Source organism: Erinaceus europaeus, chromosome 17 (assembly GCF_950295315.1).
Source record: "Erinaceus europaeus chromosome 17, mEriEur2.1, whole genome shotgun sequence".
Taxonomy (NCBI): Eukaryota; Metazoa; Chordata; class Mammalia; order Eulipotyphla; family Erinaceidae; genus Erinaceus; species Erinaceus europaeus.
The window spans coordinates 1,367,756-1,380,824 of NC_080178.1; the positions used below are offsets into that span (position 1 = coordinate 1,367,756).

The window sequence follows — 13,069 nt, forward strand, 5'->3', positions numbered from 1 at the left end:
GGCAGGGGCAGGGGCCAGGCGGGCAAAGGACAGGGGTGCAGGAGCTGGGGACTGTGGGGCCAAGGGGCTGGGGGGAGGGAGTCTGGGGGCCAAGGAGGGAGGGTGGGCTGGTGACCAGGGGCTGGGGTCTGGGGGGGACAGTGAGGCAGAGCGTGGGGGTGCAGGCAGGCAGGCGGGGGGGGGGGGGCGCCTGCCGGAGGCTGAGCTCAGCCTGGTAAATATCAGAGAAATGTCAGCCGCCTGGCCAGATTAGCAGGAGCACCTGAGCCTGGCGGGGCGGGGTGGGGGCACCTAGGGGGTCTCCTCACAGCCAGGCAGGGGGGGTGGTGGCCGGCGGCTTTCCGACGGGGGGGGGTGCATATCCAGGCTTGGAAGGCAGTGCAGAGCCTGGTGGGGGCCAAGCTTGGGGCGCCAGCAGACCCTCACACTCTGACTCCCCCTCACCCCACCCTACCCAGGGCCACAGGGGACAAGCTGGAGGGGTGTCCACGCAGCCTGCACCCCAGAGGAGCCCAGAGGGGGTGGGAGGGGCCAGGAGCCCCTCCCCACTAAGTGCCGCGGTCGCCTGCCTGCAGGGACGGCGGGTGATGGGAAGCGATTATCCAGACTGCAGTCACAGGGTGACTAACAGCTCTGGCGAGGGGTGGGGGCGGGCCCCTGAGTCATCTCCGGCTGGGGAGGGTCAGGGAGCCTGGGGTGCGGGGACACGACACGGGAGGGGGCAGCCACCCAGCTCTGCAGTGTGCACACGGAGGACACGCATGAGCGATGGGACTTGCGTACACACGGAGAGAACACACGTGTGATACAGTGACAAGTCACTGAACACATGTAGAGGGTGCATCTAGATGCGCAGGACATGTGTGTGCACACACAGAGAACACGTGTACACACGTGCACACACAACGCACTGCCCCATCCCGCCCAGCCGAGCTCCCGCCCAGCAGTGACCCTGGCCCGGTGTGGATTTCTGATCCCCCCACCCGCCCTCCAGGGGCTTCACTGGGGAGGGTACCTGGGGCAGGAGTGCCGCCCCCCCCCACTTCCCCCGCACCCTGCTTGGCTCAGAGACCTGCCCTGGCGCCTCCTTCCCAGACGGTGCTAATTGTTCTGACATTTCAGCCAGACTTGGGGGGGGACACCTTCCGGGGACTCTTCCAACTGGGGACAGCCCCCAGCAGGAGGCCTCTGTCGGCCTGGCCATCCCTGTCCCATCGGCCTGCTGTTCCTGCAATGGGGGTCACTTCTGAGCCGTCAGGGACCCCAGACACACAGCACACCCTGGGAGCACAGGAGGGCCGGGCTGCTGGGGTGCTGGTGGGGGGCTGGGGCTGCCCAGGCCGTGGCTCAGGCTGGAGGGGCTGAAAGGCAGTGTCTGGGCCACACAGAAAAGTCACTTCCATGTGGGTAGGGCACCTGCCCCCCTCCCAGATGGGGGACGGGGTGCAGGGTGTGGCCCCAGCAGGGAAAGGCTGACCCCGGAGCACTGGGAAGCCATGGGGGGCTCCAGAGTTGGGTGAGGAGGGGTCTGCCCAGGACAGGGCATTGCTGGCTGGGGGCAGGCAGGTGGGCCGGGGGGGGGGGCGTCTGGACAGCATGTGAGTCAGGGGACAGTCTCCTGGGTCGGCTCCATCCAGGGCTGGCCAGGGAAGGGCTAGGACTCTGGTGCTCAGGGGCATGTGGCCTCCTCAGGACTGAGGGCTTGGATGGGCACGAATGAGCTGTTCTGGATACTCTGGGGCCGGGGTAGGTAGGTAAGGGGCTGTGGAATCAGTGCCCAGGGGCCTGGGTGTGGACAGAGCCTCCTGGAAGAGCAGGCTCCATTCTGACGTGCGGGGGGCTGAGCCTGTCTGTCCCCCTTCCCCCCTGGCCTGTGGGTGCGGCTGAGGGTCCCTGTGTCCCCCCTGCTGGAGGCGGCTGGGAGCCAGGCTGTGGCGGGCGGCGCAAGGGGACAATTAGATTTAATAGGACAGGCAGCTCTGCTCTCGCTCCCCTGGGCGGGGGCGGGGGGCAGAGGGGGGCTGGCGGCTCTGACGTCAGCTGCCTATAAGAGGCCACCGTGTGAGGCCGTTCGTTCGACCTCCACCGCCGGCATGTCCACCCCCAGTGCCACCGCCGCATCCCCCGGCAAGGGCTTCCGCCGGGCTGTCTCGGAACTGGACGCCAAGCAGGCCGAGGCCATCATGGTGAGCTCTGCCCCTGCACCCGGGCTCGGGGTACCTGCTTAGGGCAGAGGTGCGGCAGGGGCATGAGATGCCCCCATACCCTGTCCGTCACCCGCCCGTGCCCCTGCCCTGCACCCTGTCCCCTGTCCCCTGTCGACTCTTCTGTCTGGCACCCTGAGGTCCCCAGCACCCAGCATCCGCCCGAGGGTAAGCCTCGTTGCCTGGGAGCCCTGTGTTCAGGGGGCCTGTGCTGGATGGACGCCACCACCCCCCCATGAAGCTGGATAACCTGGGGGGTCTGCAGTGCCGCCCGGAGACCCCAGGCTTCCCCAGAACATGGCAGTCTGAGCAGGCAGGCGGATGGGCTGTGGGGGAGAGGCGCTGTCTTTATGGAGGATGGGGAACTCTGCAGCACCCAGCTAGGGGGCCCACAGCCCCTCGTGTTCTGAGTCCCAGGAACTGGGTGTGTGTGGGGGGGTCCCTCTCATCACCTGCACCAGGCGGCAGAACCTTCTGGAAGTCTGGGGAGGCGGTGGACAGACAGTAGGGAGAACCCCTGGATTCCTGGGGAGCTCTGGAGAGGCCCTCTGGCCGGGCTGGGGTCTCTGGGAACAGGGGAGCAGACCCCACCCCCTCCCTCCCAGGCCAGACCACAGATGCCTCTCCTGCGTCACTGTCACTCCTTCCTGTCACCTAATCCAGTTATCCCAGGACACAGGGACATGGCCTCAGCATCCTGGTGCCGCGGGCTTCCAGCAGCTTCCTGGCCACACCCCTCCTGCTGGACATTCTCTGCCTCAACTCCTGCCCAGACCTGGCCAAGCCCCCCACCCCCAGCACACAAGAGGCACCAACCATGTGGGAGAGTGTCCCCGGGAGGCTGGGGGCTCTGTCCCCCAGTCCCCATGGCTGGAGACATCTGGGACCTTAGTGATGTCCCAGTCCCCATGGTGGGGACGTCTGGGACCACAGTGGCTCTGTTCCCCCCCCCCCAACAGTGGAGACATCTGGGACTTTTTTTTTAAAAACCTTATTCATTTAATTTGATAGGACAGAGAGAAATTGAGAGAGGGGGGGTAAGTGGGAGAGAGAGGGAGAGAAAGAGAGAGAGGGGGAGGAAAACACACACAGAGAGAGACACCTGCCACACTGCTTCACCACTTGTAAAGCATTCCCCCTGCAGGAGGGGACCGGGGCTTGAACCCGGGTCCTTGTGCATGATAACATGCACTTAACCAGGTGCATCACTGCCTGGCCCCTTGGTGTCATACCCGGCCCCCACAGTGGGGACACCTGGGACCTTGGTGGCCCCTGCAGTCCCCACGGTGGGGACACCTGGGACCTTGGTGGCCTCTGCAGTCCCCACGCTTCATCGGCCGGCGGCAGAGCCTGATCCAGGACGCGCGCAAGGAGCGGGCACGAGCAGAGGCCACAGGCCCCGGGGCAGCCCTGGAGGCCGTGGAGGACCGCGATGGCCGTGCCCAGCTGAACCTGCTCTTCAGCCTGCCTGCACCCCCGCCTCACCTGCTGTCTCGCACCCTCAAGGCCTTCGAGGTGAGGGGACAGTGAGTGCCACCCAAGGGCGGGGTCTGGGGGAGGGGGCAGGAGTCCTGGATGGAACTGGGAGCTTGGGGTCCCCGTCCCCACACCCGAAGGACCTGCCAGGGTCGCCAGCCTGGGCATGGCTTGGTGACAGTGACCTTGCCCATAATGGTGGATTGTGGCTGCCCTGGACCTGTGGAGACTGGCCTGCAGGGCCTGACCACAGTGGTGGGGCAGGTGGACAGGGGGCCTGGACAGGTGGGTGGGGGTCTGAGCAGGTGGATGGGGGTCTGGACAGGTGGACAGGGGGCCTGGACAGGTGGGTGGGGGTCTGAGCAGGTGGACAGGGGTCTGAGCAGGTGGACAGGGGGCCTGGACAGGTGGATGGGGCCTGGACAGGTGGATGGGCTCTGGGCAGGTGGATGAGGGTCTGGGCAGGTGGATGGGGGTCTGGGCAGGTGGATGGGGGTCTGGGCAGATGGACTGGGGTCTGGGCAGGTGGATGGGGGTCTAGGCAGATGGATGGGGGTCTGGGCAGGTGGATGGGGGTCTGGGAAGGTGGATGTGGGTCTGGGCAGGTGGATGGGGGTCTGGGAAGGTAGATGGGGGTCTGGGCAGGTGGAAGGGGGCCTGGACAGGTGGATGGGCTCTGGGCAGGTGGATGAGGGTCTGGGCAGGTGGATGGGGGTCTGGGCAGGTGGATGGGGGTCTGGGCAGGTGGACAGGGGGTCTGGGAAGAAGGGCGGTGGTCTGGGCAGGTGAATGGGGGTCTGGGCAGGTGGATGGGCTCTGGGCAGGTGGATGAGGGTCTAGGCAGGTGGACAGGGGGTCTGGGCAGATGGATGGGGGTCTGGGCAGGTGGATGGGGGTCTAGGCAGATGGATGGTGGCTTGGGCATTTGGATGGGGATCTGGGCAGGTGGATGGGGGTCTGGGCATTTGGATGGGGATCTGGGCAGGTGGATGGGTGTCTGGGCAGGTTGATGGGGGTCTAGGCAGATGGATGGGGGTCTGGGCAGGTGGATGGGGGTCTGGGCACGTGGATGGGGGTCTGGGCAGGTGGACGGGGCCTGGGCAGGTGGATGGGGGTCTGGGCAGGTGGATGGGGATCTGGACAGGTGGATGGGGGTCTGGGCAGGTGGATGGGATCTGGACAGGTGGATGGGGGTCTGGACAGGTGGATGGGGGTCTGGACAGGTGGATGGGGGTCTGGGCAGGTGGATGGGGGTCTGGGCAGGTGGATGGGGGTCTGGGCAGGTGGATTGGGGTCTGGGCAGGTGGATGGGGGTCTAGGCAGATGGATGGGGGTCTGGGCAGGTGGATGGGGGTCTGGGAAGGTGGATGTGGGTCTGGGCAGGTGGATGGGGGTCTGGGAAGGTAGATGGGGGTCTGGGCAGGTGGAAGGGGGCCTGGACAGGTGGATGGGCTCTGGGCAGGTGGATGAGGGTCTGGGCAGGTGGATGGGGGTCTGGGCAGGTGGATGGGGGTCTGGGCAGGTGGACAGGGGGTCTGGGAAGAAGGGCGGTGGTCTGGGCAGGTGAATGGGGGTCTGGGCAGGTGGATGGGCTCTGGGCAGGTGGATGAGGGTCTAGGCGGGTGGACAGGGGGTCTGGGAAGATGGATGGGGGTCTGGGCAGGTGGATGGGGGTCTAGGCAGATGGATGGTGGCTTGGGCATTTGGATGGGGGTCTGGGCAGGTGGATGGGGCCTGGGCAGGTGGATGGGGGTCTGGGCAGGTGGATGGGGATCTGGACAGGTGGATGGGGGTCTGGACAGGTGGATGGGGGTCTGGACAGGTGGATGGGGGTCTGGGCAGGTGGATGGGGGTCTAGGCAGATGGATGGGGGTCTGGGCAGGTGGATGGGGGTTTGGGCAGGTGGATGGGGGTCTGGGCAGGTGGATGGGGCCTGGGCAGGTGGATGGGGCTCTGGGCAGGTGGATGGGGCCTGGGCAGGTGGGTGGGGGTCTGGGCAGGTGGATGGGGGTCTTGGCAGATGGATGGGGGTCTAGGCAGGTGGATGGGGCCTGGACAGGTGGATGGGGGTCTGGGCAGGTGGATGGGGCCTGGGCAGGTGGATGGGGGTCTGGGCAGGTGGATGGGGCCTGGGCAGGTGGGTGGGGGTCTGGGCAGATGGATGGGGGTCTGGGCAGATGGATGGGGGTCTGGGCAGATGGATGGGGGTCTAGGCAGGTGGATGGGGGTTTGGGCAGGTGGATGGGGGTCTGGGCAGATGGATGGGGGTTTGGGCAGGTGGATGGGGGTCTGGGCAGGTGGATGGGGGTCTAGGCAGATGGATGGTGGCTTGGGCATTTGGATGGGGGTCTGGGCAGGTGGATGGGGCCTGGGCAGGTGGATGGGGCCTGGGCAGGTGGATGTGGGGGTTCAGCTTCCACCTACCCTTGGGTTTCCTCCTTCTCCTCCATCTCTCCCCATCTCCCCACTTCTCTCCTTATCTTTACCTCTCTCCCTCCTTCTCTCCTCATCCCATCTTCCTACCTCAGACCTTTGAGGCTCGGATCCAGCACCTGGAGACGCGGCCAGCTCAGCGGGCAGGGCCGGGGGGCGCCCACCTGGAGTACTTTGTGCGCTGTGAGGTGCCCTGTGCCTCTCTGGCCGCCCTGCTCAGCGCCCTGCGCCGCGTGGCCCAGGATGTGCGTGGGGCCAGGGAGCCCAAAGGTGAGAGCCACTGCAAGACCTGGGAGCCAGGGATGCACAAAGGAGGGGTGGAGGGCCTCTCAAAGCCTGGGCCCCAGTCGAAGCCCCTCAATTTAGTGGACCATAATTCACAGCCCACATGTGAAACGCCACAGTGTCAGAGCCACCCCATGACACAGCCCCCAGTGTCACAGCCCCCAGTGTTACAGCCCCCAGTGTCACAGCCCCCCAGTGTCACAGCCCCCAGTGTCACAGCCCACAGTGTCATAGCCCCCCAATGTCACAGCCCTGCAGTGTCACAGCCCCCCAGTGTCACAGCCCACGCTGTCACAGCCCACCAGTGTCACAGCCCACCAGTGTCACAGCACCCAGTGTCACAACCCACAGTGTCACAGCCCCCCAGTGTCGCAGCCGCCCAGTGTCACAGCCCCCAGTGTCACAGCCCACAGTGTCATAGCCCCCCAAGTGTCACAGCCCTGCAGTGTCACAGCCCCCCAGTGTCACAGCCCACACTGTCACAACCCACCAGTGTCACAGCCCACCAGTGTCACAGCCCCCAGTGTCACAACCCACAGTGTCACAGCCCCCCAGTGTCACAGCCCCCAGTGTCACAGCCACCACTGTCACAGCCCCCATTGTCACAGCCACCACTGTCACAGCCACCACTGTCACATTCCCCCAGTGTCACAGCCCCCCAGTGTCACAGCCCCCAGAGTAACCCCCCAAGTCACAGCCCCCCACTGTCACAGCTCCCCCAGTGTCACAGCCCCCAGTGTCACAGCCCCCCAGTGTCACAGCCTCCAGTGTCACAACCCCCCAGTGTCACAACCCCCAGTGTCAAAGCCCCCCAGTGTCACAGCCCCCAGTGTCACAGCCCAGTGTCACAGCCCCCAGTGTCACAGCCACCACTGTCACAGCCCCCAGTGTCACAACTCCCAAGTGTCACAGCCCCCAGTGTCACAGCCCCCCAGTGCCACAGCCCCCAGTGTCACAGCCCCCAGCATCAGCCCCCCAATGTCAAGTCCCCCCCAAACTCACGTGTTCCCCTCCCCCAGTGTTCTGGTTCCCACGGAAGGTGTCTGAGCTGGACAAGTGCGACCACCTGGTCACCAAGTTTGACCCCGACCTGGACCTGGACCACCCGGTGAGCTGGCACTGCCCCCTCCACCTCCACCCACTGGGCCCTCAGGCCGGGCAGCAGGGACACTGTACCCCACTCCCTCCAGGGTTTCTCGGACCAGGAGTACCGGCAGCGCCGCAGGCTAATCGCACAGATAGCGTTCCAGTACCGGCAGTGAGTGGGCAGCGGGGGCAGCCGGGGGCAGTGAGGGGCAGCCGGGGGGCAGTGAGGGGCAGTGAGGGGTAGCCGGGGGCAGTGAGGGGCTGTGAGGGGCAGCAGGGGCAGCGGGGGCAGCGGGGGCCGTGAGGGGCAGTGAGGGGCAGTGGGGGCAGTGAGGGGCAGTGAGGGGCAGCGAGGGCAGTGAAGGGCAGCGGGGGCAGTGAGGGGCAGTGAGGGGCAGCGGGGGCAGTGAAGGGCAGCGGGGGCAGTGAGGGGCAGTGAGGGGCAGTGAGGGGCCGCAGGGGCAGTGAGGGGCAGTGAGGGGCAGTGAAGGGCAGCGGGGGCAGCGGGGGCAGTGAGGGGCAGTGAGGGGCCGCAGGGGCAGTGAGGGGCAGTGAGGGGCAGCGGGGGCAGTGAGGGGCAGTGAGGGGCAGTGAGGGGCAGCGGGGACAGTGAGGGGCAGTGAGGGGCAGTGAGGGGCAGTGAGGGGCAGCGGGGACAGTGAGGGGCAGTGAGGGGCAGTGAGGGGCAGTGAGGGGAAGCGGGGGCAGTGAGGGGCAGTGAGGGGCAGTGAGGGGCAGTGAGGGGCAGTGAGTGGGCAGCGGGGGCAGTGAGGGGCAGTGAGGGGCAGTGAGTGGGCAGCGGGGGCACTGAGGGGCACTGAGGGGCAGTGAGGGGCAATGAGGGGCAGTGAGGGGCTGTGAGGGGCAGTGAGTGGGCAGCGGGGGGCAGTGAGGGGCAGTGAGTGGGCAGCGGGGGCAGTGAGGGGCAGTGAGGGGCAATGAGGGGCAGTGAGGGGCAGTGAGGGGCAGTGAGTGGGCAGCGGGGGCACTGAGGGGCAGTGAGTGGGCAGCGGGGGCAGTGAGGGGCAGTGAGGGGCAGTGAGTGGGCAGCTGGGGCAGTGAGGGGCAGTGAGGGGCAGTGAGGGGCAGTGAGTGGGCAGCGGGGGCAGTGAGGGGCAGTGAGGGGCAGTGAGGGGCAGTGAGGGGCAGTGAGGGGCAGTGAGGGGCAGTGAGGAGCAGTGAGGGGCAGTGAGTGGGCAGCGGGGGCAGTGAGGGGCAGTGAGTGGGCAGCGGGGGCAGTGAGGGGCAGTGAGGGGCAGTGAGTGGGCAGCGGGGGCAGTGAGGGGCAGTGAGGGGCAGTGAGGGGCAGTGAGTGGGCAGCGGGGGCAGTGAGGGGCAGTGAGGGGCAGTGAGTGGGCAGTGAGGGGCAGTGAGGGGCAGTGAGGGGCAGTGAGTGGGCAGTGAGGGGCAGTGAGGGGCAGTGAGGGGCAGTGAGGGGCAGTGAGTGGGCAGCGGAGGCAGTGAGGGGCAGTGAGTGGGCAGCGGGGGCAGTGAGGGGCAGTGAGTGGGCAGCGGGGGCAGTGAGTGGGCAGCGGGGGCAGTGAGGGGCAGTGAGGGGCAGCGAGGGCAGTGAGCGGCTGTGAGGGGCAGTGAGGGGCACCCGTCCAGTACTCAGGGGAGGTCCTGCAGGTGGGGGCTGCCCCCTGACCCCTGCCCCTTCACAGTGGTGACCCGATTCCCCGTGTGGAGTACACACCAGAGGAGATTGCCACCTGGTGAGCCTGGGGAGGGGCAGGCGAGGGACCCAGAGGGTGAGGGTCTAGCAGCGGGGAGAGGCGAGGAGGGGGAGGGACGAGGAGGACTCCTTGTGCCTGCCGCCCACCCCGCCTCCAGGAAGGAAGTGTACAGCACCCTCAAGGGCCTGTACGCCACCCACGCCTGCCGGGAGCACCTGCGAGCCTTCCAGCTGCTGGAGCGCTGCAGCGGCTACCGGGAGGACAGCATCCCGCAGCTGGAGGATGTGTCCCGCTTCCTCAAGGGTGGGCGGGGCCTCTGGGACGGGGCGGGGCTTCGTCGGCTGGGCGGGGCCTCGTCGACTGGGCGGGGCCTGGGCCTCGGGAGGGCGGGGCTTTAAGGACACGGTGAGGCCTTGGGGAGCCGAGGGGTTTTAGGAACAGGGCGGGGGTCTTGGAGACAGGGCAGGGGGCTGTAGGGATGGGGGTCTCAAGGACAGATTGGGGGTCCTGGGGAGAGAGTGGGGGCCTCAAGGACTGAATGGGGGCCACAGGGCAGGGGCTGCAGAAATGGGGGTCCTGGGGCCGGGGCGGGGGGCTCGGGGACAGGCTGTGGCCGCCCTGACCGCCCTGACCCCCAGAGCGCACGGGGTTCCAGCTGCGCCCGGTGGCCGGCCTGCTGTCCGCCCGCGACTTCTTGGCCAGCCTGGCCTTCCGCGTGTTCCAGTGCACTCAGTACATTCGCCACGCGTCCTCGCCCATGCACTCGCCGGAGCCGTGCGTGCGGGGGCCTGGGGCGGGGGGCGGGAGGTGGGGAGACACGAGCCTGGGGTCTAAGGCGCTGGAAGCTGGGGGTCCCAGAGCCCCCGCCCACCCAGCCCCCTCCCCACAGGGACTGCTGTCACGAGCTGCTGGGTCACGTGCCCATGCTGGCGGACCCCACCTTCGCCCAGTTCTCCCAGGTGGGTCCCGGCACAAGGCTCGCCTGCTCTCAGAGCGCGAGGGCCCCCGCGTCCCCCCAGGGTGGGCCCAGGACCCTGCCAGAGGCCACCAGTTACTGACTGTCCCTTCGTCTGGTGCGGGGACTCACTACTGCCACCTGCTGGGAACAGCAGGGCCAGGTGACCCCAAAGTGGTCTGGGAAGACCCTCAGAACCCAGGGTCCAATCCCAGGAGGACCCCCACATCCCAGGAGGACCCCCACATCCCAGGAAGGACCCCACATCCCAGGAGGACCCCACATCCCAGCAGGACCCCACATCCCAGGAGGACCCCCACATCCCAGGAGGACCTCCACATCCCAGGAGGACCCCACATCCCAGGAGGACCCCCACATCCCAGGAAGGACCCCACTTCCCAGGAGGACCCCACATCCCAGCAGGACCCCACATCCCAGGAGGACCCCCACATCCCAGCAGGACCCCCACATCCCAGGAGGACCCCACATCCCAGGAGGACCCCCACATCCCAGGAAGGACCCCACATCCCAGGAGGACCCCCACATCCCAGGAGGACCCCACATCCCAGCAGGACCCCCACATCCCGGGAAGGACCCCACTTCCCAGGAGGACCCCACATCCCAGGAGGACCCCCACATCCCAGCAGGACCCCCACATCCCAGGAGGACCCCCACATCCCAGGAGGACCCCCACATCCCAGGAGGACCCCACATCCCGGGAAGGACCCCACATCCCAGGAGGACCCCCACATCCTGGGAAGGACCCCCACATCCCGGGAAGGACCCCACATCCCAGGAGGACCCCCACATCCCGGGAAGGAACCCCACATCCCAGGAGGACCCCCACATCCCAGGAGGAACCCCACATCCCGGGAAGGACCCCACATCCCAGGAGGACTCCCACATCCCAGGAGGACCCCCATATCCCAGGAGGACCCCCACATCCCGGGAAGGACCCCACATCCCAGGAGGACCCCACATCCCAGGAGGACCCCCACATCCCGGGAAGGACCCCACATCCCGGGAAGGACCCCACATCCCAGGAGGACCCCCACATCCCAGGAGGACCCCACATCCCAGCAGGACCCCACATCCCGGGAAGGACCCCACATCCCAGCAGGACCCCCACATCCCAGGAGGACCCCACATCCCAGGAGGACCCCCACATCCCAGGAGGACCCCACATCCCAGCAGGACCCTGCATCCTGGGCAGTGCCCCCAAGCCCACAGTGGCCCCTACCCAGACCCAGCAGTGCCGAGCTGAGCCTGGTGCCTCCCCCACAGGACATTGGCCTGGCGTCCCTGGGCGCCTCGGATGAAGAGATCGAGAAGCTGTCCACGGTGGGTGCCCATGGGCGGGGCAGGGTCCTGGGCAGGCTGCAGGGGTTCCCTGCCGGGGTCACCGGAGCCAGGCGGGGGCTGAGCCTGTGGCCCCCCCCCCCCAGCTGTACTGGTTCACGGTGGAGTTTGGGCTCTGCAAACAGAACGGAGAGCTGAAGGCCTATGGGGCGGGACTCCTGTCCTCCTACGGGGAGCTGCTGGTGAGCCTGCAGGCCGCTCTCGGCCCTGTCCTCAGCATGTCTGGCCCCCAGATGGGGGTGGGCAGCCCGTTGTCCTCAGCATGCCCTGCCCCTATGACCCGAGGGTGGACGGCCCCTGTCCCCCAGCCTGCCAGGCCCCTATGACCCGAGGGTGGACGGTCCCTGTCCCCCAGCCTGCCAGGCCCCTATGACCCGAGGGTGGACGTCTCTGTCCCCTAGGCTGCCTGTCCCCTATGACCCGAGGGTGGACAGTCCCTGTCCCCCAGCCTGCCAGGCCCCTATGACCCGAGGGTGGACGGTCCCTGCTCCTGTCCACAGCACTCACTGTCTTCGGAGCCGGAGGTTCGGCCTTTCGACCCCGAGCTGGCAGCCGTGCAGCCCTACCAGGATCAGACCTACCAGCCCGTGTACTTCGTGTCCGAGAGCTTCAGCGACGCCAGGGACAAGCTGAGGTGCGGGGGCCCACACCCCCAGAAGAAGGTGGTGGTGGGGGCACCAGCCAGCATCCAGGCCTGGGGCAGGCTGCAGTGACCATCCGTGTCCAGCAGAGGGCAGCACCCCACCATCTGCTCTGGGGGAGGCTGCCGGGCAGGGCTGAGCAGCAGCCCGGTCTCCCTTGGGTGGCTGGGTGCTGAGGGACCCCCGTTCCCCGCAGGAGCTATGCAGCCCGCATCCAGCGCCCCTTCTCCGTGAGGTTTGATCCCTACACGCTGGCCGTGGACGTGCTGGACACGCCCCGCGCGGTGGCCCGAGCCCTGGATGTTGTGCGTGAAGACCTGCAAGCCCTGACTCATGCCCTGGGGGCCCTCCGCTAGGCAGCCCCCAGCCCCCCCAAATGCTGAGGCTGCCGCCCGGCCTGCAAACCCACCCTGATCCCCCCCTCCTGAGCCCCCCCCCCGCCCGAGCCCCCCGCTTGAGCCCCCAGACGTCTGAATAAAGGACCCCAAACCCGAGGGCTGTCTCACTTCCTGCGTGTCTCCCTGGGGTGCAGCCTCTGCAGCCGGGTGCCCCCCACCTGTCCAGAGACCCCCCTGCCACCTCCTGGCCTCTGCCCTCCTCCCCCCAGACTGCTTGCAGGAGGCTGCAGGCCAGCGCCGCCCCCCCAGGTCTGAGCATCCCCAGAGGGGAAAGAGGGAGCTCAGGGTCCCCACTGCCTGGAGCACCTCACCCAAAGAGGGGTTGCCTCCTGCCCCCAAAGTGTGTGGGGAGGTGACCTGACCTCCCAGACGCCCACCCCACCTGCCTCAGTTTCCCCAAGAAGGCAAGGAGTGCTGGCCCCTCGAGACCAACAGACCCATCTCCACTGCACCCCACACAGCACCTCTTTGTCCAGTCCTCGGACCCTGGGCAGGCTTACTGGTCCCTGGCCGCTCCAGCTCGGCTTCCCTGACCACACGGGGAGGGGTCCTGCAG

At 67.4% G+C, this 13,069-nt stretch overlaps 1 protein-coding gene across 1 annotated transcript; it reads left to right on the forward strand.

Moving 5' to 3' along the window:
• The first annotated feature begins 1,699 nt into the window (after nt 1-1,699).
• On the forward strand, nt 1,700-12,560 carry TH (tyrosine hydroxylase). The gene is made up of 13 exons (XM_060177282.1): nt 1,700-2,186; nt 3,525-3,719; nt 6,209-6,383; nt 7,418-7,506; nt 7,589-7,656; nt 9,149-9,199; nt 9,318-9,463; nt 9,799-9,934; nt 10,050-10,119; nt 11,400-11,456; nt 11,561-11,656; nt 11,975-12,108; nt 12,312-12,560. The coding sequence occupies exons 1-13, from the start codon at nt 2,094-2,096 to the stop codon at nt 12,469-12,471; spliced, it is 1,470 nt and encodes a 489-aa protein (XP_060033265.1). The 5' UTR covers nt 1,700-2,093; the 3' UTR covers nt 12,472-12,560.
• The last annotated feature ends 509 nt before the right edge of the window (nt 12,561-13,069 follow it).